Source organism: Pieris brassicae, chromosome 5, assembly GCF_905147105.1.
Source record: "Pieris brassicae chromosome 5, ilPieBrab1.1, whole genome shotgun sequence".
Taxonomy (NCBI): domain Eukaryota; kingdom Metazoa; phylum Arthropoda; class Insecta; order Lepidoptera; family Pieridae; genus Pieris; species Pieris brassicae.
In genome coordinates, this window is record NC_059669.1 from 12,504,437 (window position 1) to 12,532,103 (window position 27,667).

Consider the following 27,667-nt stretch of genomic DNA (forward strand, 5'->3'; position numbering starts at 1 on the left):
GTAAATTGTGAAAACTTTATATTATTTAAGGCCCCATATTTGAATGATTTGAACCTGTTTCTATTTAGGTTAATATTTTCAATAAAAAGTAAATAATTTTAGTTTTGTTTATTCAAGAAAAGATTCTCTTGGAATTTCAATTAAATATTTCCATTTATTTAATAATATACATGCTGTTACGGACAACATACAATATAGTTTAGAAAGCTGGTATCTGGCTGGCTGGTATATGAAGCTGGCATCCAGGTGCGGAAGGGTCTCTTTTACCAGCATGTTTATGACATTTATATACACTTATAAAACACTCTTTGAATACTTTAAATAAATAAAAACAATATTTCTTTGGAAAAGATTTTACTGAGACTGCTGAGAAATGTTGAAGTGCCATGCATTGTAGTTATTTATTTAAAAATATTATGTAAAGGCACCTTGAATTTTCATTAATTGTTTCCCTGTAAAATTAATTAAATTAAATTCAAGTTATAATTTAACTTAGACAACAGTTAATGTGTCATCAAAAATCTGTTCAGTAGTTTTTGAGATATGAGTGAAACCTCATATACATAAATAGTATCTACAATTATTTCATTTAAGTCAGTATTTTTTTTAAATTACCTTTTGTTTCATTACAATTTTCATTTACCTCTGATCACTCATCACCTTCATTCTCTGGATCAGGTTCATCAAAATCTCTAACTTTCACATCAGCATCTTCGCCAAACTGAATTATATTGTCGATGGTGATCAAAATGTTGTCTATGCTTTCTTCATCTTTAATATTTAGTGGGTAAAATCTGACCAAACTAAAATTTTCAATAACATCGCCGATGGCCTCTGTTAATTTTGCGTATTTCTCGTGCCACCGAGAATTGACGTTTCGCATATCTGCTAATATTACGTGTGGGTCTGGGTCTAAGTAACTGAAACAGTAAAAGAAATATTTAATAGCAAAGTTGGGCGCTAGTTTTTTAAACTAATTTAGCATAGTTGTCTTATTATATAATACAGAGAAAATTATTTATTATATAACTATATTATATTGTTAGTAACCTAGTGTAGTAAGTATAAGTGCAAGTTCGGTATCTCAGACACATGAACATAGTGTCAAAACATTATAGAACACTAAGATTGTTAATGAACATTACCTTAGCTTAAGCTATTCATTAGTATCGTAGGAAATTATGTCAAGTAAATGTATAGGTTAGATTGTAATTTATGTAAAGTTGCACTCTTTTTTGTAAACTTTATTGTAATAAAAAAATATATATTGATTTGATCGCTACACCTTAACCATAACATTAATAATTTTTATTATACACGTAATACACCTTATGTAAAACAAATGTTCTTACTTATCTAATTGTTTTCTCGCTGATTTACTAAGGAGGTCCATTTTAGTTAAAATGTTAACATGAGGTAATTCTAAATTCACCATAACACTAAGGGCCGCCATTGTTCCTTAAAAAAATATTAAAGTTTATAATAACACATCTATTATCGAAGCAGTGAGTATAAAAGAATATTTGATTGCTTGAATATAAATGTTAAAAATAATGTTTTTTTTTTCTTGTAAAATAAAGCAAAAACATGCTTTTCCATCAAAACAATTTTTAACTTTTTCTTTCAGGGCAATGAGTCCAGATTTTAAGATAAACAGATTACAGTATCATGTGAACATCTTGGTTAAGTTATCAATGATATCAACCTATCAGTATTTTATTTACTACCATCGTTACCTTATATCCTGAGTTCTACAATATCCTAAATAACAGTTTAACTTAATAATTTAACCTTAATTACCTGACAAGAACTTAGCTCCATCAACCATAAACTGTGAATCAATCATGAACACAACACATATCCTGAAGTTCCACTTCTCGAGCTGATCAACCAGTTTTTTAATGACAGGTAAGTGTGTATAGAGTTCTATTTGACCTGGACAGTCAAACAGTATATAGTCATCATCCACATCTCCCAACTGCTCTTCTAGCCAGTCACAGTTTTCTAGTAAAGTTCTGAAATTAACAGGTAAAATATAATAGAACCTGCGGTTTAACTAATTTTAATTTGTTCATATAATTAAAAAAATATATTTGGTATAATATCTAATTACTACTTCTGTTAATTACTAATTGAATAATCACTTAAATATTTTAATTGATGTAGTTCCCAGAAAATAACTTTGATAGACTAGTTTAATGATACTACTTCCAAAAGTCAGAGCTACTTACTCCATACAAAAAACAAGTCCACCATTAGGCCCAAACTGTAGTTCTTCATCCTCCATAGCATCATCCAGATGAATTAATTCTCGGATATCCACGAGTGGCTGATAGTCGAAATGTTCTGCTGCAGGATCTAAGTTCACTACTTCTACAATTCTCTTTGAATCCATTGCATGTTTCAAGATTGTTGAGCAGTAAGTGGACTGAAAGTTTATTGGCATGGTCAGTGACAATCATATGGGTCCTGGCTCAGGACTAAATCTTAAGCATCTTTGCTTAAGATTTAGTCCTGGAAAACTCGTGACACATGAGTATAGAATATTTCCCAACAACACCATGATATTGCATTCATTCGTTTTTTAATTTAAAAATGATCATGTTAATAACTTAAAATTTACTCACTTTTCCACTACCTGCTGGGCCTACAACTAACTGTGCATACCGCATCTCTTCAAACTTATTCTTTATAAAATATTAAGAAGCTTTGTTAGCTTATAATTTCAACATTTACATTAAAAAACAGCGATATATTAGGTTATAGGCACTATTTACATTCTTTCAAGTCGAAAATTTAACTAAAATATGAAAAAGTTTAAATGTGGCAATTTTTTCTGATTATCGACAAATAAATATTAATCTAAACTATATACATAAAAACAATGTATTTTAATTTAAATTCAGTTTTCTTCGTCATGTACTAACTAGTATCTACTGAGAAATGAAACCGGCGACATGACTAATATGCTATGTCAAGTGTGTCTGACAATTGACAAAATGTCATATATAGATATTCGATCTATTATATTTATCACATGCGATATAAGTAATGTCAATTAAAAGATTTTAATAAACGACTAAAGATCAATAATACTGGCACGTAAAAAAATATTATATTGTAGAGATCCAGGAGTATTATTATTTTTTCACTGTCAAATATATCGGCTTTTCAACTTGCAAGCGCATCAAAACAAAAAAATAAAAGCTATAGGTACTAGAAGTGATAATGCCTGCTGTTGGAATCGATTTAGGAACTACGTATTCTTGTGTTGGGGTGTGGCAGCATGGCAATGTAGATATTATAGCTAATGACCAAGGTAATAGAACAACCCCTTCTTACGTAGCCTTTACAGATACTGAGCGACTGATAGGTGATGCAGCGAAAAATCAAGTGGCCCTTAACCCAAGCAACACTATTTTTGACGCAAAACGCCTAATTGGCCGCAAATTCGACGATCCAAAGATTCAACAAGATATTAAGCATTGGCCTTTCAAAGTAATAAACGATGCAGGTAAGCCCAAACTTCAAGTAACTTACAAAGGTCAGTCGAAAAAGTTTGCTCCTGAAGAAATTAGTAGCATGGTTCTTATAAAAATGAAAGAAATCGCTCAAAACTACCTCGGGACACCAGTCAATAGTGCAGTGGTAACAGTCCCTGCCTATTTTAATGACTCGCAGAGACAAGCCACTAAAGATGCTGGTGCTATTGCTGGTCTAAACGTACTTCGTATTATTAACGAACCCACCGCTGCTGCTTTGGCATATGGGTTAGATAAAAACTTAAAGGGTGAGAAAAATGTCCTTATATTTGATTTAGGCGGCGGTACTTTTGATGTTTCTATACTTACAATCGACGAAGGTTCTCTTTTTGAAGTTAAAGCTACAGCGGGAGACACTCACTTGGGCGGAGAAGATTTTGATAATAGACTCGTTAATTTCTTAGCTGATGAATTTAAAAGAAAACACAAAAAAGATTTACGAACTCACCCTAAAGCCTTACGCCGTTTAAGAACGGCTGCTGAGAGAACAAAACGTACATTGTCGTCTAGTACTGAAGCTAGTATTGAAATAGACGCATTATATGAAGGCATAGATTTCTTCTCGAAAATATCAAGAGCGCGTTTTGAAGAGTTAAACGCAGACCTGTTCCGTATGACCCTTGATCCAGTTGAGAAAGCGTTAAAAGATGCTAAATTGGACAAGAATGTTATTAACGATATCGTCATGGTCGGAGGTTCAACTAGGATTCCAAAAATTCAAAATTTATTGCAAAATTTCTTCAATGGAAAGAAGCTTAATATGTCTATTAACCCTGATGAGGCTGTGGCTTATGGGGCAGCAGTCCAAGCGGCAATATTAAGCGGAGAAAAACATTCAAAGATTAAAGACGTCTTACTAGTTGATGTTACGCCCTTGTCATTGGGTATTGAGACTGCAGGTGGAGTTATGACGAAGATTGTCGAACGTAACGCAAAGATACCCTGCAAGCATTCTCAAATATTCACTACTTACTCGGATAATCAACCAGCTGTATCTATCCAAGTTTACGAAGGTGAACGTGCCCTTACTAAAGACAACAATCTGTTAGGCACCTTTGACCTGACAGGGATTCCACCGGCTCCTCGTGGAGTGCCACAAATTGATGTATCGTTCGACATGGATGCTAATGGAATACTTAACGTTACGGCAAAAGAAAATAGTACTGGTAAAAGTAAGAACATTGTTATAAAGAACGATAAGGGAAGGCTCTGTCAAGCGGATATAGAACGTATGTTAGCTGACGCAGAAAGATACAAAGATGACGATGACTGTCAAAGAGAGAAGGTTTCTGCTAGACATAAGCTAGAAGGTTATCTTTTTGGCGTAAAACAGGCTTTAGATGAGGCAGGCAATAAGCTGGGGGCTGCAGAAAGTTCAAAAGGCAAGAAAGTATGTGAAGAGGCTTTGGCATGGTTGGATAAGAACTCTTTGGCAGAAAAAGATGAATTTGAAAATAAATTACGAGAAGTAACAGCTGTATGTGGACCTCTGATGAAAAAATTACACGGTGGTAAAGATGGCCCGGTGATTGAAGAAGTTGATTAATTTACATTTATTTATAACACTTTCAGTTTACTGTTGAATTCTCGTTTTATGTTTTATAATTATTATAATTAATAATTTTATATTGATCTTTCAATTGCATTGAAATATTAAATAAAATAATGAATAAAATTACATAATAATTGTATCTTTGATTTAATTACTAATAGATGCAATTTCATAATTATGAAGTGTTAAAACACGAAGTAGGACGTTATTGCTAGCACAATTACGTCAGACGTTAAATGAATACCAACACTGATTAGCAATTTCTTTATTTTAATTCAATAACTTTAGAAATTGTTCGGAAAGAAGACAATGTTTTCAGCATCATTAATATTATGATATGAACAATAATAATTACCACTATAATTTATCACTATATTATAATTTATAATGGATATCTAATGATTCCTATTCCCTACATATACACGGTATATTAGACCCAACGTCACCTCAACAAATTAATACAAAATATTATGGCCGTTCTAGAATATTCTGGATGCATTAAGTCTTTCCAATACAATGATTTACAAAAAGTTATCTTCACAAAAAACGTGTTAATTTTAAAATCAAATAGTCTTATGTGCGTTTTTGCATCCCAAAATATTCAGGCGTCCCATTTCAACAATAATTATTATAAATTCTGTAAATATTCAATAGAAAGCAAGCCACTTCAAAAATATAAACGAAAAGCAACGTGAATATATAATATTTAAAATTAAACTCTGTTCTTCACGAAATAAACAATTCGTTTACTGTTAGACAGCCTATGTCATCGAATATTGACTATTATACCTAACCTTACACTACTTATCGCCATATTAACATCGATATGTATGGAATTGGTAATACCAAAGTAATACTAGAAAATGAAAATTGCAAAGTCATTAAAAATTCAATGAACTTGGGGACCTAACGCTATCAAGAATTTGGTTTCAACATTGTCAAAAGTTATAAATTTTCTCATTAACCAAATGTTCTATGTGCTTTACTAAACACGTTTGGCACGGAAGTGTCGTTATAGGGAATTTTTTTGACTTTAATAAAATTGTCCGTTAACTTAAAAAAATCATCCAGTACCAAAGTTGTCTAGTAAAATATATAGACGTCATTATTATAACCCCGCTTACGTATTTTGGGTTGCTATTATCTAAACTATTTTGCTACCTAACTGTGGCCTTTTATTTACACATAAACCCATATTTACACTGATGCAAGGGGTACGGTTCCCGATTCAATATACACATTAGTCTAATTACGAGAAAACGGGGAAAATAAAAAAAAAACAAAAATTCAAAATAAGATTAAAAGCAAATTTATTGCTAAAATAAAATAAACCTATAACCACAAGCAATACATTTTTGCTTCGTAGATTTGTGTTTTTATTTGTACGTCATTTTATAAAAAAAAATCACCGAGTCACCGATGCAGTTCTCATAGAATTGTGACACGTGGAGCTAAAATTAAATAAACGTAGAAAAACATATTTGTATAAAATAAACATCCATAATTTAAAAGTAAACCCGATTATATTTTTAACCTCACCGGTCTATAAACATAATAATACTTTCACTGGGAGGCAGCGTACTTAAATTTACATCTGATTGCACTTTAAAATTTATTTAACAATAAAACGACCTCTATCTTAATTTATCGGCAACGATATCTTACACTTAGACATAGCTATCCTACGTACATATATACAGACGTTTATATTTGGTATTTTTATTTACAACAATCGAATCGAAACTAATAATACTTAAGCCGTAATTCACTTTGTACCTGGGTACGTAATACATATAAAATTAAAGCGAAATGCACGTTTTTGTATCGTAAGTTCTATTTCACGCGCTCTCACTCACACGCTTCGACCCGTTTCGACACTCACTAGGAGTCACTTCATTTCACTTCACTCTAGTACTCCCACCGATCGTCCTCTGTTTCAGTTTTTATCTTGTCCTCCGGAAGCACCTCCGGGGACTCCCTGGTGAGGGGCGAGGGGGCCGGGGCGAGGGAGGGGGACGTGTTCTCTCTCGGGGCGGGCGAAGGCTCTATGCGAACCGTCTCCTCCGCCTCTCGTCTGAAGTCGTCACTGCGCATGACGCAGACGCCGTTGATGATGACTTCGTCCGGGTTCCGGGGCTTCTCGTCTTGCCAGTCGGGGTTGACCCACTGCGGCGCGGCAGGCTTCCTCCGACTCGACCGCGCCGGCGTCGACGTCGCCTTTGGCTCATTTTTCGACTCATCATCCAGGGAGTCCTCTGAACCCAGATTGCTCTCGAGGTCGTCGTCTTCGAAGTCGTCCGCGTCCGGTTCGCGTTTGAGCGGCATCGATAAGTCGAGACCGCTCGCCGTGTTCTTGTGGTCCTCGGGGGGCAGCAGACCTCTCCCGATTAACGCTGCGAAGTTTGAATTCGCCGCGAAGTATGGAGGATAAGGAAGGGGAACTCCCGCTAGACCCATCCTCTCCTTTTGGAGCTCGAGGAGTCGCTGGTTCAAAAGGAGCCTAAATTGTACTGGATCGAAGGGCGCGGAGGACTGATCCCTCGCCGGGGGCTCCGCTGGAAGACCGTGGGGCGCCTGTTGCTTTAAGCGCATTCGATGATTGTGGAACCAGTTTGTAATCGTTCTTGTGGAGAGTCCCAACTCTGCCGCCAGAAACTCTATCGTCGGCATGTTGGGGTAAGGATCGAGAGCGAACGCGAGCCTCAGAGCCTCTTTCTGTTCCTCAGAGAACAGGACGCGTTGTTTCTTCGCGGAGGGAACGCCCGAAGTTGGACCCGGAGAGCTGGAGTGATAAAACTCCGAGGTGTCATTGGAAGACGTGTCAGAGGAATTGTCTTGTCCTGGCCCACTCGACCGTCTTCTCTTGTTGGCTTCCCGTCTCTCGTTCTTTAAGGCTTGCAGTCTATCGATATTGTGCGCATCGCTGAGCCACAGCTGCATTCTGATGAAGGGTTCCCGGCCCTTTATACTCAGCATGTGCCAAGGCTTCGGTTTAGATAGGAGTTCGCTGACGGATCCTTGGGAGAGACCTAACACCGCTTCGCCAAAGATTTTCTGGCCAATGTTGTTGGCGAGGAGGGCCTCTTTGATCTTCGTGGTAATAGTTTGCGTGTCGAGGTCCTGCGTGAGAGCCGCCATCTCGTAAACACTGGGCGACATGTGCTGGTGCAGCGCCCTCATCTGGTGCTGGGGTGGCGGCGGGGGCTTCCTCTCCTTGTTTTCGTGGTGCTGCGGGGGCAACGTCACGGCATGGTGCGGAGGAAAGCCGGGGGGTGTTAGCAGAAGGGGTCCCGGGGGTAGATGGGGCAAGTGGGGCCCCAGAAGCTGCTCATGTTGCATCTTGCTCAGAAGGGAAGTCGCATCAGAAATCATCTTCTGGGTTGGCGGCATCGGCTTGCTCATGTTCGGCGGACAGACTGAAATAGACAGATGTTCTTCAGAAAAAGTTTTGTGTCAGTAAAAAAGGTAGGAATAACATTTACTGAATTATAAATATATATAATACTTGTGTTTACAAAAACCTAATTCTACTAACCGGGTGCTCCGCTATAGTTTCCAGTCCTCATGAGCTTTTCCGGCGCGATCTTGTACTGCGACGCAACCAGCTTGTGTACCGCGTTGTCGTCCTCCAAGAACATCTTCATTCGGATGAAAGGCTCTCGGCCCTTTTGAGTCAACATGTGCCAGGGCTTCGGCCGCGCCAACAGGTCACTGACCGAGCCTTGCGATAGCCCCAAGACGGACTCCCCGAACAACCTTTGGCTTATGGAGTATTGGCTCAACGCCTCCTTCACTCTTTTCACTATATCTTCAGTGTTTAGGTTGTTGAAGAGATCGAACTGCTGTTGCGTGATCGGGGGCAGAACCGCTTTCATAGACCGCTGGGGAGGCGCATGGTGCGGGGGGTTCGGGGGTTGCGAGATCAGACTGTTTGTGATGGACGCCATTCTCTGCAGAGGACTAGCTGCCGCCGAGCTGTTGAAGTCTTCGTTGGGGGTTATCGCGGGTGGAAGTATGGCGTTGCCGAGCGGGCTTGACGCCGAAGAGCCAGTGGACTGTTGCCCGGGTTCTAATTTAGGCCTAACTAGGGAGAAGGCGCTTCCTGCGTGCCTTATGGCCTCCTCTGCATCCATTTTATCCTTATCACTATCAGTCATTCCATTAATTTTGGTATTTTTGTCTTTAGGCAGCGACAGATCCTGGACGGCACCGGATCCGTTGATGTGCGTCTGGGCCTGCAATTGCTGGAGGGCTATGAGGTTCGGGAAGGGGGGTATTCCTGGGAGGTTGTGGAGGGGAATGTTTCCTCCCTGGATCTTGGCGAGTTCTCGGTGATAAGCTTCGAGAGCCATGCGGATGTCTTCGGGGGGCCGCTCTATCTGAGGTGGCATGCCGCCGCTAAAAAACGGAGGAAACATTCTGTATGTTAGTTTTAGATTTGCTGTTCTCATTTCAATTTTTTCAAATATAAGTACATCATATTTAAAATCAAGCATACATCTATACTGGCAGTAAATATATCTATATATAAAGAAAATATTGAAATTTAATAACGTTAATAAATGAGTTTAAACCCAGTCATAAAGCGATTATCGTAATATATACATAACAATTTTCATTATAATACTTTTTTAAATGAACATCAAACCCACTTACCCAGGGAACCCTTCTCGGTTGTGACGCATATCCTCTCCTCGCCTCGTCATAATCTTGGCGAGTTCTTCTTGGTAAATGCGAACTACTTTCTCTTGAGGAATGTCGTCGTTTTCGTACTTCTTCAGCCTTCTGTTTTGACTTGAATCCTGAAATGTTTCCAGTCAAACCAATTAAAACTTATTTTCCTTGTGAAATTAAAATTATTACTAAATATAGCTGTTATTATGATCTCAATTATAATTCGAAACTTACCTTATTAGAGAAAGGGGAAGGGCACTGAGTTCGCGGAGAACTGGAGTCTTCGTTACTCATCAGTGTGCTGGAGTCATCATTATTGGGCTGCCCGGTTGGAGTTTTAATCATGTGGGATGCCTCTGTAAGGATATGTGCCAGTCTTTCGTCACCTTCACCATCTGATCTCCCGAAACCAGCACCTGCTGTGCCATCTTTCGTTCCTACTGAAAGGAATTTTTTTTGCCTTTAATACGTATATACGTTAAATTAAATTTAACACGATATAACAAGTTAGTATAAATGAACATGTCTAGAAATATCGGGGATCAAGGGAGGATGTTGGATCTGTGTTCAAGTACTGTACTATCATTACGCGTCTCGCCTCCAACTCCTCTCCCAGTCTACCAGCGGCGAGATACCCCTATTATCGTGATTGCGGAGACTACGAAAAAGATAGAGAAATCGTATACAAGAGTATTAAATATTGTTTCCCGGTGTTCGTAGAATAGTTAATGAGGTTCTAATCAAAGTCCCATATTATCCATGTAAATCTCTTTAACATAAGGTCTGCCAGAAGAAAACTTAACAGTTAAATCAACATGAAACTATGCGAGGAGACGCATTCACAAAGCGACTCAACATCCGTCCATTTGTAACAATATTTCATCGCATACAATTTTAATTGCGGTTAAATTGTGTTGTGTACATAGGCGGCCGCTTCTTGCCAACTAATAAATACTAAAGTTATATTTGGTACAATTGAAATTAGGTGGACCATTAAAACGCGCAGTTCTGCATTAATGATTTACACTGAATGGGGCCGCCAGTCGTCGCCTAAGCCAGTAATCCGGCGCTGGCGCATCCATAAACAACGAGAAATACGCGAAATCTACTCGCAATGTTCTGGTCGTTCATCTGTCAACATATTGTCTCTGGTTTTGCACTATTCAAGCTTGATACACAGGTTTATTAGTACGTATAAGATGAGTATGTACTGGAAATATTAAGGTGTGGGTACTCCTAGTTAATATTAGAAATCAAATCGTCCAATAACAGTCCCGTTGAACAGTTATAATAGATCAGAGTTGTCCGTGAGAACCTAACCTACCTATTTAATGGCACCTTTGATGACAATGTACGCCTTTATTAGCTATATACTCTATAGTTTGCTAAGTATAGACAACGAGAACGAAAGATTTCAGTCTATGGTCCATGCGGATAGTTCAGACCATAAATAAGTGTGTCTGATAATACAGATACCGAAGTGGACGCTAATATACGTTTATTATATTTATTTTGTTGTAAGACATCAGCTGTCGGCACACTTAAACCTTTTTGGAAATATTTACTCTGCGGTGTGTTAACGACTACCAACACGGAGACGTATTAATTTTCAGTGTACAAAGGCTTAATTGCATTCTTAAATTTTATTTTGAAACCGACAATATGTTCAGCGATGCGCCGTGAAATTTCGCTTATTTTAGATTTTATTGTCCAAACGAAAATAACACTTGATTAATCGTAATTAGAGATTAAATTAAAGTGCATTTTATTGTTTTTATTCGGGAGTGTGTTTTTATTGGGATGTAAAGTGCCTTTTATTTAATGTAACGTAAAAACGTCAATTTGGATAATCTGGCAAACGTCTTTGTGAGTTAATGACGTTTTGAGGAACGCGCTAATTATAAAAGAACTTCTGTCTGCGTTGTTTATAATCTATGTAAAATTGGTACACTAGCGGTATAATGACGAAATTGTTTTGGTAAAAGACACTTTCCCTCCATAAACGAGATTGTCAAAATGTCGTTGGCCAAAATTTCAATTTGATACTTGTCGTGTTAAAGGCAGTTAAATTGTGGGAATGAGCATCCACTAGTCCAGTTATTTACGCAACTTTCGCCATTTTCAAAGCATTTCTCACGTACCACTTCAATACTTATTATTCATGCGACACTGTTATCCCCCGATTCGTTATTTTTTTATATTTACACACGATTTTTTGTGAAATCACCGTTCAACTACTTATGACTAAAAACGTGATACTTTTTAAAGATGGCGGACGGGTCTCAGATTACATCTACATGACCATAATGTTCACGGTTTTCAACTCATAAAGCATAGACAATAACTCTATATACGTGATTCGGTTTGTTAATTGCCTAGTTTAGTTTTTAATGTCCGCTTAATTGGGCATCAATGCTTATCTCGGAAATATTGTTTATGGAAGTGCCCCGTCGGTTTATCTGATTTAAGATGTTACCTGATTTGGTTGAAAGAGTTTTACTAAGAACACCCTGATCGCGTCACGCAATCATTAAATTAATTACACAGAGACGTTTGTCTTTTTTTTATAAAACAGGGGCAAACGAGCAGAAGGCTCTCCTGAACTTGAATGTTACCGCCGCTCATGGACACTCTCAATGCCACAGGGCTCGACAGTGCCTTGCTGCGTACAAAGCGTACATTTTCTTAAAAGACCCTAAGTCGAATTGGTTCGGGAACACTTCAGTGGGCAGCTGGTTTTAAAGATAGTTTCAATTTACCATTTATGTGTTACCAAAGCGATCCGCCGGCAATATGTATTCACTTCGCAATTTATCGCAAACATTAAAAATCAAGCCAATAAAGATTTAAAATTTCATCCGCGTCCCGCGAGCTCTGCGCGACAATCAATTAGTTTATTTCGACTCCATCCGATTAATCCGTCGATAAATTTCAACACACGTCTATTAGTTCCTTTGATCTTTTACAATGGGTTTTGTTATTCTGAATACGAGTCGAGGACAATTACCGATACGTGCCGCGCGATATCATCAAATTCTTGTTTTGCTCAGTTTTAAGCCGCCATGTTTGGTACTTATAGTCTGTCAGTGGCAATCGATCTAGCTTAGTTATCTTTCCTTGGGTTATAAAGTGTGAAGCGATACTATCTTCTATATTGCGGCTATTATGATTGCATTTGGATGGTTATTGAATGAATAAAAAGAAAGCTATAAATTTATACAGTCCGGTCACGGAAGTTTTATTTATCAAGAACTGTCTATCCTATAATTACAATTGCTATTTCTTATTAAAAAAGCATTTCTTCCCAAAGCTTTAAAGGGCATCCTTCATGGATGAATACCGGTAATCCGTAGAATAATTGCAGTGACGTTTTTAATTTACTTTAGATAAAGATTAAGTGTCATTATTTAATTGGCTCAGAGTCTTGCGGGTTATAAAGTGGGGAAAGGGGAAAATATTTGTTATTGTTAGTACCTGTATCGCGTGCACGCACGCAAAAATAAGGTAATACCACTGTGGCCGTTATTGATTGCTAATGCCCCATGAATATTCAGGACCTTTGAAAGGCAAAGGCGCCCTAAATTATCGTGTCACTGCGACAGCGAAAAAATATAGTTAATTTTTACTCGGGCCACATATCGGTTTGGTGGCGAATAGAAACACGATTCCGGAATTGTAAATCAAGGCGGGTAGTCGGAAAGAAAGGGGTGAGAGCGCGTCAGACGTCACGGCGTGAATCGATGCTCATTTGCATTATAGTCGTCCGTGGAGGCGGACGTCAGGGCCGCTCGAAAGTGTTGCGGGAAACTAAAAAATGCCCGCATTTAAATTGTTAATGAGATGCAAAAGAAATAGTTGCATAACCGGTGACTGCAGTCGAAATTAGGTGCTAAATGTTGGTATGAAATGTGAATTCGTGATTCCTCCACAATTGTGTCAGCCAGCCAACAATGCAACATTTCTATAATTTATCTTCGCCGCTAATTTCAAAACTGTTTTGATGGAAAATACCGTATTTACTTCTATTTTTCTACAATAACATTACAAAAACGTTGATTTATAGAGCGACGGGGGTAGAAAAAGTGAAGAAAATACTTAATGAATCTAAAAAGTCGTTGCATTGCTGTCAATAACTCACTCAACTCCTGTGGCCTTTCCAATGAATTATGAGAGTAAGCACGTTAGAGAATTTCTTTTGTCCGAAGTTTTGTGGCGTGCGTAGGGGCAGATATCGCGTGCTAGATGGCAATCAGCCGGGGGCAGCGACCACGATTGATTCCGTCGAGAGGCCGAATGATTGCCTCATGTTTTGAACTAGCAAAAAGTGACTATAAAACGGGCGTCACGTATCACTCGCGATGAAACTTTTATGAAGTACCTTGGTCGCTTTGTTGTTTGTTCATGAGCTTATACGTCCTGTATAAGCTCATGTACAAACAATCGGCTTGGACAGACAAATACTATAAAGATTTCCTGTCTCTATCAGACTAGGTTTCCTAGATAAAGTAAATATAGTAATAATTTACTGCCGAGTCTTTGTAACGATTAAAATTACATACTAACAAGGGGCGTTAGAACTTTTTTTAGGTCTGGGCCTCAGATTTCTGTATCTGTTTCATGATCATTTGTCAATCTAATAGGCAAGTAGGTGATCATCAGTCAGTGACTTACGCCGTCGACTTTTTGGGTCTGTGAATGAATGCTGATTGTTAAATGCGCACATAGAAAGAAATTCCTTCTACCTCAGCATGAGAGTCGCACGCTGAAGCTATTAGGCCAGCACTGATATATTAAATGTACAGCTGTATCAGTTCTGTTCTACACCTATTCATGTAAGCCTATTTCTCATCAAATATCGCTGTACGTAAGAGCATAATTGTAGTGACGCTGAAATTTCCCTCGAGTAAAGATAAAAACATTACGGTTTGCGGACGTCGGTAGTTTGTAACTAGATTCGATAATCAATTTTGTGCTGACGCTGCAACCCCAGCTCGGAGGCAGAGCAACAAATTTTTAATACTAAAGAGGAATTTGCTGTGAATTATTCTTGTATACGAGTCGAATTGCTTGTCCCATATTTATTGTTATGCGATTATGTTCTGTGGAATAAAGCTTATCAATTTGAATACAGTTATTTCGCATTGATCTATGGATTGTGAAATTATTCCTTTTCTATTAGCCATAGACAAAGTGCTACCACAGACTAAATAAAAATCGTATCGACATGCGATCCAACAAGGGTTTAAAACTTTTAACGATATAGCAAAGTTTTTTAATGAAATAAACGAATTTCCGGCAGCGAGTGCGCGACTAATTCATTTAAACACCTGATCGTCTGGCGAAACTTCTAAAATGGCGAATATGATAAAAAAAAGTATCTGTATATCGTCTGTACACCGTTTATAATATAATATAGTTTATTAATTTAATAATTTTCTACGCTACCCTTTAAGAAGAGATCAGAAATCTAAGTGTTATTGCTAAATCAATGTTGGCCTAGTTGGCTTCAGACTGCCACTCTCATAACTGAAGTCGTAGGTTCGATCCCCGGCTGTGCACCAACGGCCTGTATAAGAACGCATTTAACATACGCTCGAACGGTCAAGGAAAATATCGTGAGGAACCCGGGTTGCTTTACAGAAACTGTCGACATATGTCTGGCACAGGAGGCCTTACCTATTAGATTGACAAATGATGATGAAACAGATATCTGATACCCAGACCTATAAAGGTTGTAGCGCAACTAATTTATTTTATTTAAGTATTATTGCTAAACGAACATAATTCTTAAGGAAACTCTACACTTTTTATTGGATAAATAATGTGTTAATGCTATTTGTAGATAATAGACAATAAACACATTAAAATCCCTTTAAACCACAGCGTAAAAACCACACGGTGAGCGCATTGATTTTTATTGATTATGGTCATATAGTGTTGAAACACGCAACGCATAATTAGTCTAACCTAGTCATTCATACCGATTAATTGATTGACGATTATATGCGCGATCAAGCGTTTAATTGCCTGTTTAATACTCTATTAAGTTATCCACGAGCGGATTCCATCCTATATGGTCAACTTAATTTACAAGAGAAATGTTACCATATGTACTAAAAGCCATAGCTACTATTTAGTATCACATAACCTATTCCTTTATCCGTAATCCTACAGATAACATAAACTATGCAACAAAAATAAAATACTAAACTCGAAGCCGAAGAAAGAATACCTAATACCAAAAGGTTCGAATTTTTACGATAGGTATAAATATTCAAAACTCTTGTTAAACGTAAATTAATCAATAAAGCTTTTTAAAAACATTACGACTATTTAAATGATCCTAATCCTTGGGATTGATTTGCTCCAGTTTAAACAATTTGTATGACTCAAAACTTGGCGATTAAAAAGAGTGGCGGAGAGTTTCTTGCCAGTTCTTATTGCCCGCTCTAGGCCCTTGACTTGCAAACTATATGTAAATTTAGAATTATTTTAACAACTTTTCTGTTGACGTTCATAAGTGTACTTGGTTTACCTATATGAATAAAGTTATTTTGAGTTTGAATTAAAAATGATTTAATACGTTATACGTACTTCGGCTAAGCTGTGTGGTGTGGGTGTGGTCATGATGCAGTATTATTGATATTCTTAATACTTCTTTAAGGATTCCGCGATAGCTTAAACAAGTCAAGTCTTAATTGGGGTAGTATCGTCCGGCGTGATAGAAAACTGAGTCGAAAGCAATTGGGTTTAATATAAGACATCTATAATCTGTAACAGCAATTAACATAGAAAAAATAGTTGTATATTCCCTACCTCGTTAAAATAGTCAGCAATTTATAAACAGAAATTAGCTGGTTTGTAAAAACATTCATAGCCACATTAATCCTTACTAATTATGCAAGACAAGGAGCAAAGATGCGAAATGGTCGTCCACAAATCGCGTCCGAACTGACAACTTAAACAGGCCATCTACTGTGACAGATCTCTAAATTATCGCCCGCTTTCCCTGAACTAACGTATTATTAATTATTTCTTAAAATATGTTGCGATTCACTTAATTTCCTAGTTTTAGTTGAAAACAAAATGGCGGATGGCGCCAACGTCGACTGTCAAGAATTCTACAATATGTAAGGCTATTTTGGACAATACTTTTGATTTTTTAATTAAAATGTAATTATGATATTAGACAGACAATGGCGAAAGAGAATTTATAAATTAAAAGCTTTACTTATATGTCGTAAATAATTCAATAGAAACTTCATCGTTCCAAGGATGAGAAGAAACGACACACCAAGAACTAAGATAAAGGATTTTGACATAAGCCATAGTAGGCGCTAAATTTCTTGTCTTAGTGTCAACTGTCTCTCAAATATGTCAAAATTGTATAACTATATGAAAATTCATTTAGTCTATGTATTTTAGCCTAAACATCCTTGACAATTTTTTTTTATTGAAATTCTCTTTTATTCAAAGACTTCCATCATGTTTATTTATGCATAAATTTAATTTTAAAGGATCAATACAGATAAAATATTAGCTGCCAGTAATGCGGTTACAATATTTCTCGTCCGAGTATCATTTAAATCAATCTTGAGTGAATAATGAAATTGTTTTGTTCCGAATCGAAGTTTGCGACAAATCTTATTTAGCGTTACCGAGGAATAGAATGCGTGGGCGATGTTTACGGTAGTTTTTGGCTTTGTAATTGTGCGACAAATGATTCATTGTCCATATGCATAAAGACTGTTTGACGTATGTAGTCTGTGGCAATTTTGGCGGGAAATAGTTTTTATTATTTGAACACCGACGTCGCGTTAGTTTGACCGCTATTTCGATCACATAATTTTTTGTCCTACATAATGACGTAGTGTTGAATTGAAATAGACTGTTAACAAAGAATTTGGCTGATTTTCCTTAAGTCGTTCTTTGGACAATTATAACCGTTTAAATTGGGTTAGTGTCGTACATTTCTAGACCAATGCAATATATTTAATGTGAATTCATGAGTGCATCGTCATTCCTTTATCATTAACTAACATAGGGCTGGCTTAAACGAAATAACATTTTATACGATCTGTCCATACAAGTTTTCGTTTGATTCAAATTTGATAACTGTAAAATCAGTTATCATCTTATCGTTAAATATAAAAAAAGCTATAAGAGCTGCTTAAGCTGTTTTTGCCTATAATAAAGATCTGGTATAATGACGATTATAAATATAATAACTTTCACTGGCAACCCTAGCCACGGATCTGTATATTAATTAATTGTTTTATTTTGGTCGTCAGTTGTATCAATGATCGCAACGTTGGTGGCTTTTAGAATATTTCGCTTTAATGTATCCCGTATGAGTTGTTCCTAGCTAAAATTGTATTAGGATGTCTGAAGGAGAAATGGTTTTGATATTGAATCATACTACGAAATTTATTGCGTTTGAATGTAGTCTATAGTTATACTTAGACCCGTGTTATAAAAGGTATACTTTTATGTGATGTAATTAATTAATAATTAGTGAGGAATTAATGTGTGGTGTTAAAAACGAAAGATCCGATCAGTCGTCCTTGTCGGGTCGTTTACGTGACAAGCGAAACAAATACTTGGACGGCCAGTTAGGTATAAAATCATAAAGTATATAATGAGACACGGTATTATAATCATAAATATGCCCGTAAAGAGGTCTGATTGCTTCGTCGGAAGCCATCAAAGCAGCCGCGAGACGGCGGGCATTCTTGGCGAAATAATTTCTTGACCCCTGCCGGTTTACCGCCACTCGACAACAGATGGCGTTACGCGTACATTGTTACTCGCATACCGCAGTTTTTCTGCGCTTTTGCAAGTTATTTCAGCATAAACGCTCTTTAACCGGCCATTTAGTTTTTCAAAGGCGCTTTCTAAGTGGTTAGCGTTGCTCTCGTTTTTGTACCCTTTGTGGAGGTTACCCGGTAATAATTGCCGCTTAGATTGTATATGTCTCGTGATAATCGTAATTTTATAATTGTGTTGTGATAATTTCAGCGTTTATGCCGTGTCTATGTTAGCAATTCGCGGATTAAAATTCCGCTACTGCACGGTAGATGGCGATGATTGGTCTAAACGCGCCAGGGAAACGAACAAAGAACTTTTTAATCGTTAAATACTTTTGCATTATGGTATGTTTTCATGATAATAAAGTATAAATATTTTTATTGGGGTGATTATTACGTGATTATCCGTTGTTAATGTTTTAATGTGCGAGCTTATTTAATTCGGCGTCTTATAAAACTTTCCTTGTTTTGGTACTTTTAATCGACTAATTATAACGCTCTGTGGTTACTAATTATTATTACTAACATAATTATAGATCGTAACTTTCTAACATTCATCGCTTCACCAACACATACCATAGCCTTGTGTAAGATTTTTTAAGACTGTCATTGTTAAAGAAAATTTAGGTAACTGTTAGAATCAGTTTAAACGCCCGACATTCTGAATATCTTAATTTAGGTATAATATGTATTTTTTGAGTTAAATATACATAAATCGGGATGTTATGCAACTTTAAGTTAAACGCTCTTAACTTGTTTTCACGTTTTACAAGTTATTGATACGTTAGAGAAACTTTACCGTCTGTTATAAACCGATCAATGAATCTTTTTTATCTGGTATCGCTGTGTAACTTTGACTCAGCCGGATTTCGTATTTTACAAAGATTCCCACCGCTTTACTATCAGTAAATTTCCACAAAATCATTATTCAACCTTGTATTATGTTAAAAAAATGCACAGAGGGGCAAACATCGCTACCCATGGACACCCATTTTAGTGAGTGCGCTGCCGTTCTTTGGTGGTATCAACCGGGGAAGACCACCACCAGGAGTCGATTCCACAGTTCGCTAGTTCGCAAAAGTAATTGTCTTGTGAAGCGGACCGTGGAAGTCTTCTAGCAATCAAGGTGATGCTGATGAAATTGAATTAATAAGGCTTGTACGGTTGTGTTAAAACGAGGCAGAGCTAATCCCCTCTGACAAACAACTCTTCAGAACACTCTCCTTTGTAGAATATGCATAGAGACGCAATGTTTTTGCGTTAAGAGAGAGAATTATCAACATTATCTATTGATTATCTTATCGTCCGTTCGGTAGTTTTTGAGTTTATCGCATCCCTACAAACACACGGCTATGGACTTTTAATGTCAATTTAATTTCAAAGAAAAAAAAAATTCGCTCATATCACCTTTGTCTAACTAAAACAGCTCTAATTATCCCATCGTTTCCGTTTCGTTACACGCAATTTTCTAACAATTCCCAAACAAAAGCCCAATTGAATATTAAAATTTGCTCAGGTCTAAACTAAGAGTTGTATGAGGTTAAGGGTTAACTTTGAACGTAAAGTCTCGCTGTCCTTTGCCGATAGTGCCCATTGAAAATAGATTTTCACGCCGCGTACAAGCCATTTACGGCTAACTTTTGGCCGTTTGAACTTAATACGTTCGATTTTCTAATATGAAAAACAAGTGTTGCTGCTGCGTTCCATTTCACGCGAATACTTTGTTTTTAATTGCACGTTTCTTGTTTTGTATTCCATGTATGGCGTTCTGAATAAGATACGGATACGCTGTTTGAGTTTTGAGAAAAAACTGAGAATAAATCGACGCAGGCTATCTGAAAACTATTATGATGGTAATGTTAACATTTTATCATTGCCAGTATTAAAAATACCATTACTATACTTAATTGGATGGATGGTTGGATTAAGTGCATAATTAATGATGCTTGCTTAATTTATTATGTAAGTTGTGTAAAAAAACCTTGCACGATGGTCATGCGCATTGATATCCGTTGATAGTTGACTGATTTATCATCTACGACCGGGAATTGACCTCAGTCACGATATTATCAGTTATAATGTAACTGATCGGTAATTTGTTTTTAAATGCATTAAAATAAGAAAGCTACACGCGATATTTTTGAAATGGCAACTTGTAAAAAACTACTTTCACCTTTAAAACGCATTAATATCCCCTTAAGTTACGGACTTTTTAATCTGTGTGCCAATACCACGGTAAGAAAAAGTGCAATGTCAACTATCAAAGTGACGTATAACGTTTTTAATTTGTTGTTGATTGTTTATGGTCGTTTTATTTTCAATCTACATAATAGCTCTATGTATTCCGTGACTTAGAACTAATGAACTAGAAGGTGGAAAAAACTAATACCAGTACGCTGTTTACGTTTCCCGCCTACTGTTTTAATTAATAAAGGTGTTTTTGCCATTTTGCTCTAACAAACAAATAGTCTGGGCGGTGGCGGTAATTGACTGTAATCTAATAAGTGCATACACATTTTTTGTTATAAAAATTAGTCAGGCATCAGTAGTTCAGGAGCAGTGAGGCGTTGTGACAAGTTTATCGAAACAAAACGATTATTACTTTATTAGGAATTACGCGTTTCAAAACTTCCCCTTATTATGCAATTATGCATAATGTAAACGATAGTTTGTATATGAAGATGTAAATTCTAGCTGCTGACTACAAATTGCTCGGCTTTTAATAATCATTCCATAAAGGGAATGTTTGAACGTTTTTATTACTAGGCTTGCCTTGGACCCAAATATGTTACGGCGACTGTCAGGACGCTGACTGTCAAATGATCATGAAACATACAGAAATCTGAGGCCCAGACCTAAAAAGATTTAGCGCCGACATTCATTTATTCTACTGAATTCCGAGATCAAGGTGATAGATAAAGAACTCAGAGCTATTTTAAACCAATCTTGAATTTCGCGGGAGGGAAAATAATATTTCACTAAAACGGTATACCTGAAGTGTAGTTGCTATATAAATAGGTTTGAAAGCTATAACTAAAGATATAGTGGACATACATGTCGTGAGAATTGTCAAACAATGGAGTGCGGTAATTTTGTTACGTACAGTTATGTAACCAATGGTTTCCGTTTGTACTAACTTTGTCCAACTCAAGTTAGGCATAGAAACTTTTTCCGGAAAACCTTAGAAGCACGAGCATACAAACATTATTTAAAAAATATTTATTCGAATCTTTAAAATTAGAATAATGTCGAATTCAATTGTCAGCCCAACAGGTGCAGCTGTCAACTGTCAATTGTCAATGATGACCTTCTTGTGGCAACAAGTAGGACAAAATTAAATGGACGGTATAAGACTGTTCTCACGGTTGCGTGTTCTGACCACTTATTACTACTTGTTATTACCGTCCACCTTCATTACCTTACTTAAATCGATATTGTCAGAAAATCAATCTCTAGGATTTTAAAGCCATGGCAACATTCGTCATTATCTGTCATTTTGTATTTATTTTTTATGGTCTTAGATTTTATCTATGTAATTCTTTTAAAACTTCATAATAACTCAGATTATTTTATTTTTATTGCTTAGTTTCATTGTTTTAAGTACTTCCTTGTTTTTAAATATATTTCTGTTTACACAATAGTGAAAATATGAGTTCAATTTTATGAAGATCTTGGGTACATGTGATTTAAAAACTAAAACAAAATGGCGGCCAGCATTAACAAAAGCGACACGTATTAAAACTATAAATCGAAGTCGCGGTACGCCTGGGAGTGGCTTGACCCATTCCTCCCACCCCCCTTTATATAGCAAGGGAGGGGAATCTCGAATCTCTGACGATAGTTTCCGCACAGGATGCGACGGACAAGGAGTTGGAGCAAATAAAAGGATAAGGTTTGGAAAGGAAAGAACATAAAAATGTATTAAACAAAACATAAGTGCGGACGTCTCGGAGTTGCCATCTTGTGCGATTTTCACATCTACATTAATAAACATTTTCAAACGGATACTATAACAGATCAACACCAACTCAATTGTAACAAAATTAAAATATATGTTTACTAATCTAGATAAAGAATCATTTCTATCAATAAAATGCCTTGCTGGGGGGTAAATAAAAAATTGATGGCAACTCAGTGAAAAGCGTGTTGGACGATCATTATATCCTGACAAATTGCAAATGATCACCCAAATGTTAGCGAAAGCGTAGCTCAATTGTAACAAAGTTCCACCAAAAATATATTTTGTTCTGAGAGGTTAATCGCTCGGTTTCACGTTTAATAGCTATCGTATTTGATTGATGGAGCGTTTGACAAGCACTGATAACGGCGTTACCCGCCTGGAAGATTGCCTTGAAGGGGAATGCAGAGAATGTCCCGATCTAAACATGCGGAATGAGCTGCCACCAAACCTACTTCACAACCAATTAGCGACATTGGTGGCAACTCAATTTTTCATCATGGAACAATAAGAGGTCGATTTAAAGACATGTTATATTGTACCAGGAGTAAATTAAAATGATATATACCTTTTTTGGGAATTAGTGACTTCAGGAGCATGATGGCGGCTTCGTCGCAGGCCCACGCGTGCATTTTCCTGTAGGAATCCCGGCCTTTCTCTGTTAATTTGTCCCAAGGCTTTGGTTTTGACAGCAGCTCTGACACGGTCCCTTGAGAGAGTCCCAGCACATATTTGGCGAAGAGCCTCTGGCCAATATTGTGCACAGAGAGTAGCTCTCGCACTCGTCTGCTGATGTGCAGCGTGTCAAGGTTCGAGTTGGCGTATTTGTCCATGTTATATCTGAGCATTTCTTGCAGACGCGCCTCCATGGGATCTCCTTTGGGGATGAGAGAGTCTCCGAGGCGGCCAACCAGTGCGCCGGGTGGTAGAGGGCCCATGTCGTCTGCGAAGCGGTAGGGCCTATGTTCGTCGAAGCGGAAAGGGCTCGGCGGCGGCAGCGGTAGTGGGAGTGGGCCATTGTTGTTGTGGTGTGTCGTATTGTTGTTGAGCGGGGGTGGCGTGGACGGCCAGTCTTCGGCACCTGCGGTTATTAGCACGGTGAGAGGAGGGGCGGGGTATCGGGGGGCGGGGTGGGATCACGTACGCCCGTAGCGACGCACGGCGTACGTTTGACGGCGCGTTCTGTTCGCGTTGCCCTAGCGTGTTACGCGCGTCCGTGAGCCGGAGGTAGGAATGAGGGCTACCGTGCCGCTGAAACTACACTTACGATAGCTCAAAACTGTTAATAAGCTTCAGGGTAGCCCACATTGGATAACTCTTTCCGCGGACTATCTACGGAGATGTCAACACAAACGAATATAACTGACCTGTATCTCTTCGCTCCGTACTCCTTTCTCGTTCTGTGGAGTTTCTTTCTTCTCGCATGGGTTGCGCGGGAGAACGGAGAGGCTCCATTTTCCTCTCTCGTTCTGCTATGTCCATGGAACGTAGTAAACTGTAACAAGAAAACGCTTCTTTATGTAACCTATTTAAAAGAAAGTAGTGAAAAAATAAGGGTCCAATATTACTGCAAGTTGCTTAACAGTTGCAAGTATGGGTTCAACTACATCTTTGAAAAGAGTAAGAGCCTTATTTCCCACCAATAAATAATAATAGCTATTTGTGAAAAGTATCCTTACTGATTCTGGCTTCCAAAAATGTCTTTAGGTGGTGGTATTATGTGGGGTCGCTCAGGACCTAGCTCCGAGAATCGGAGCATGCTGTAACAAGGAGAATCATTTTTATTTTCTACAAGGATCATAGGTCTAATAATACATATCAATTCTGTTAAAACGTAGTCATGGGTTCTATCAGAAAATACTGACAGACTATTGGCCAAGATAGGGCCACCTGGAAATGGTTGGAGGAGGCTTTTACCCAAGAGGGGTCCATCTACAGTCAACTAACATTTACCAGAAATACTGACATTTGAATCGTAAATTATTATTATTAAAGCTCTTTTTACAACTTAACTAGCTCGTAAAACAAGGACGCACCTTTAACCTTTACCCAGGGATCACCAAATATACACAAATTCGTTAACAAACGCTAGGTATAACATTATCAGGCCCTCTTATCAGCTAATACCCTTTCTCGAGGGCTCAATCTCAATAAATTTATGAAAGGAATATTACCAATAAGGACACCGGCATATCGTATTAATTAAAATACTTAATTAATTCACCTGGAATGGTTTTAATCAATTCCCGGCTCAATTTATCGAGGACTCTTGCACTAATTATTATTTCTTTATTAATATTATCGTGCGAATTTAACTTTTGACGTTTGTCCAAGTTAAGGTTCAATAACCGTAAAAAAAACAATTGAATCATATAAATCATTTGGGACATGAGGGCAATGGAGCTTAAAAGCTCGCTGAAGACAATTTAAAGTTACTGTGAACGTGTGAAATGTCAAAACTAAACAATTGCACTCGGGCCATTGGGGAAACGAATTGTGATAGCATTTAGGTATTAATATCCCCATTGCTAGAGGTTGTACCGATCAAAGCCTTAATTGGTGATATATTAAATTGTAATTAAGGCGGCATATTGTACGAGGTGTTACCGGCTTATAGATTGGTTTATAAACGGGTTCATATTGAGTGGGGGATTTCTTAATTAAGACGATTAGAAATTTATGTTAGTGTTGAAAACCGAACCTCTACGATCTCAGAGGTGAGAGTCGCACGCTGAAGCCACTAGGCCAACACTGATATTGATTTTATTTTACAAATACGATTTTTTCCGCTTTTCGACGGTATTTAGTAAAGTTATATATTAAAGAAAATTTTAAATGTTTTATTAACGGATATTTACAGGAATAAGGCCAGGTGATTAATAATGTAAGTTACTTCTAAATACTTAATAAAAGTTAACTTGAACTAGCATAATTGTGCTGTTTACTATAATATAGTTTTAAACCAAATTTTGTTAATTAACTATGTGTTAATTTATTCTAAAACAAGCAAGTATAGGAAGGTTTTGTCTCGTAAAATATTCAATTTGCTTCTGAAGGCTTTTGGACGAAGAGAGATGCTTTTAAGCTTAGAACAATTGTGACGTGGAGTCAGATTGGAGTTTTTTTAATTTTGCTATTTATAATAAGTAGGAATAATAACAATTAGGATAGTTTTGACTTAAAACTGTTAAATTTATATTGTGGCAATCACGTATCCCTCTATAAATTACAGTAGAACCTCTTCATGTTTCCTTTTTGTTTGGCCCTTTCACTGTTTAGTTCCAAAGTAAAAAATGATTTATTCATATAGGTAACACAATGTACACTTATGAACGTGAAAAAAAGAAATACACATTAAATGCTTCTAATTTTACATTTTCTGCCAGTTCTCAAATCAAGGGCGTAGAACGGAAGAAAAGAACTGGCAATAAACTCTCCGCGACTCTTTTTATTGTTTTTTTTTTGTTTTACATCTACACTTCTTGCGCTTACCTATCTAATTTTTTCTAACAGTAATCGCGTGGTGGAGGTCGCTCGAAAGCGATACCTAAGCATTGTATTGTATTACTGCAGTGTAAACAAATAAAACAGGCGCGGGACAGAAACCGGTGGAAACTGATAGTCTGTTCCAAGTGCTTACTTGCTGACCACGACGCTCAGACATGAGCTGCCGATTGTAGGGAAAGAAACAAATAGACCATTTTTGACAATGTCAAGTTGAAATAAGGTCCTGTTCTAGAATGCGAACTTGAAACAATATAAGCTACTAATGCACTTTGGAAATTAAGTAAGGCGACTCCATGGCATTGTGTCGTAAAGTCGTGACACAAAGTTTTTACCTTAACACTTTTAAGTTAAAATTATGCATCTGTTATAGTTTAGCCGGTAACATGACAGTTTAGTTTGAAGTTATGTAGCAATTAAATTGTTTGATTTTGTTTCATCGCAACTTTGCAGGTGATATCGACTAGTGTGGTGTCAACGTCTCAGCCTCAGTCGTAGGTTCGATGCCCGACTGTTCACTAACTTTCTATGTGCGCATTTAACATTCGCTTGAACGGTGAGGGAAAACATTGTGAGGAAATTAAATTTTGCCTCAGGAACCAAAAAGTCGACGGTGTCTTTTGGAATACTTACTTGCGCTTGATTGACATCATTGACAAATGATGAATATAGAAATGATGAATATGAGGCCCAAACACAAAAGGTTGTAGCGCCATTGATTTATGTTTGTTCGCATAACGCGTCAATTACCAGATTTTAAATTCATATTGTTTGTGTATAATAAAAGAAAATCAGTTGAAGTGACAGAACTAAACATTCAATGGACGAATACAATATCCCAAATCATTACAAGTACGAGTCAATCGTACAACGCAATTCGCAGAACAATAGCATATTGCCAATCCAAGAAACAAATGCCTTATCAGCTCGCCTTATCTCCATTCAGTTCGCATTCCCATCGATAAAGCAACGAATCGAACAATACGTTGACGTCACTCAAACCTTATCACTCAAATCATCGGTCAGCTCCGCCCACAGCCCGCTGACCAATCACGTCCCAATCGATTGGTCAATACGTCACGCCTTTCGAACGCATCGGCTGTCAACCTGACGCTGACTTCGACCCATATTGACACACCGCGTTCCCCACATAGTCAACAGAATAAAAAGCTTAGTTTATGACACCAAAAAATGTCGGGGAGCGTAAATTAGTTGATAATTTGTGTGCGACTAAACTTTCGTTAAATATAAGACAAACATCGCCTAAGCAAATGGAGACAGGTGTCCACGATAGGCTTATTGATATATAGTATATAGTGTATTTACCCGGCGCAGGTTATATGTAAATCTTGTGTGTTTAGTTTTTAATTAAACAGATAAGCGAAGCTCTCCTATTTGCTTTCAGTTTCTTAGTGCGTCAACGTTACCTTTGACTGTGACTACATCTGTGGTTCTTATGTTTATGACATTACAATCCTTTATTCTGTGCGTCAACAATGTAACTAAACGTCTAACTGTTGACTTAGAGCAATAAACATTTAAAATATCATATTCGAGGGACTTTTCTTTCAAAATGAACATTGTAAACTGTTAGTGTACACAATGCGTTAGGAAAAGTGTAAGATTTACA

At 37.3% G+C, this 27,667-nt stretch overlaps 3 protein-coding genes across 11 annotated transcripts in view; 1 reads left to right on the top strand and 2 right to left on the bottom strand.

Moving 5' to 3' along the window:
• Positions 1 to 134: 134 nt before the first annotated feature.
• Positions 135 to 2,936, bottom strand: LOC123709702 (GPN-loop GTPase 3). 2 transcript variants are annotated; one of them, XM_045661207.1, is made up of 6 exons: positions 2,628 to 2,936; positions 2,232 to 2,428; positions 1,801 to 2,015; positions 1,353 to 1,458; positions 644 to 920; positions 135 to 452 (listed from the first exon to the last, which is right to left on the bottom strand). In XM_045661207.1, the coding sequence occupies exons 1-5, from the start codon at positions 2,670 to 2,672 to the stop codon at positions 650 to 652; spliced, it is 834 nt and encodes a 277-aa protein (XP_045517163.1). In that variant the 5' UTR covers positions 2,673 to 2,936; the 3' UTR covers positions 135 to 452; positions 644 to 649. The 2 variants fall into 2 exon arrangements, with proteins under 2 accessions (XP_045517163.1, XP_045517162.1); XM_045661206.1 differs by having other exon boundaries at positions 616 to 920; positions 2,628 to 2,935.
• A 216-nt stretch (positions 2,937 to 3,152) lies between these two features.
• LOC123710377 (heat shock protein 68-like) lies at positions 3,153 to 5,227 on the top strand. Its single transcript, XM_045662225.1, has one exon. The coding sequence runs from the start codon at positions 3,229 to 3,231 to the stop codon at positions 5,086 to 5,088; it is 1,860 nt and encodes a 619-aa protein (XP_045518181.1). The 5' UTR covers positions 3,153 to 3,228; the 3' UTR covers positions 5,089 to 5,227.
• A 302-nt stretch (positions 5,228 to 5,529) lies between these two features.
• LOC123710376 (homeobox protein cut) overlaps positions 5,530 to 27,667 on the bottom strand; it is a 124,162-nt gene continuing 102,024 nt past the window's right edge. For 3 of the 8 annotated variants that reach the window (XM_045662216.1, XM_045662220.1, XM_045662224.1), the window contains 7 exons: positions 24,213 to 24,293; positions 23,901 to 24,028; positions 23,102 to 23,614; positions 10,003 to 10,208; positions 9,751 to 9,896; positions 8,630 to 9,513; positions 5,530 to 8,510 (listed from right to left, as the gene is read on the bottom strand). In XM_045662216.1, the coding sequence (XP_045518172.1) occupies positions 7,003 to 8,510; positions 8,630 to 9,513; positions 9,751 to 9,896; positions 10,003 to 10,208; positions 23,102 to 23,614; positions 23,901 to 24,028; positions 24,213 to 24,293 (3,466 nt within the window). In that variant the 3' untranslated portion in view covers positions 5,530 to 7,002. The remainder of the gene's footprint in view (positions 8,511 to 8,629; positions 9,514 to 9,750; positions 9,897 to 10,002; positions 10,209 to 23,101; positions 23,615 to 23,900; positions 24,029 to 24,212; positions 24,294 to 27,667) is intronic. The other 5 variants (XM_045662217.1, XM_045662218.1, XM_045662221.1 and 2 more) reach the window with 5 other exon arrangements.

Excerpts from the sequence above, each read along its gene's own strand:
- LOC123709702 (XM_045661207.1), bottom strand. The coding sequence starts at position 2,672 with ATGCGGTATGCACAGTTAGTTGTAGGCCCAGCAGGTAGTGGAAAA. Across the intron at positions 2,429-2,627 it reads GCCCAGCAGGTAGTGGAAAA|TCCACTTACTGCTCAACAAT; the intron begins GTGAGTAAATTT and ends ATAAACTTTCAG. Across the intron at positions 921-1,352 it reads GCGAGAAAACAATTAGATAA|TTACTTAGACCCAGACCCAC; the intron begins GTAAGAACATTT and ends TTACTGTTTCAG.
- LOC123710377 (XM_045662225.1), top strand. The coding sequence starts at position 3,229 with ATGCCTGCTGTTGGAATCGATTTAGGAACTACGTATTCTTGTGTTGGG.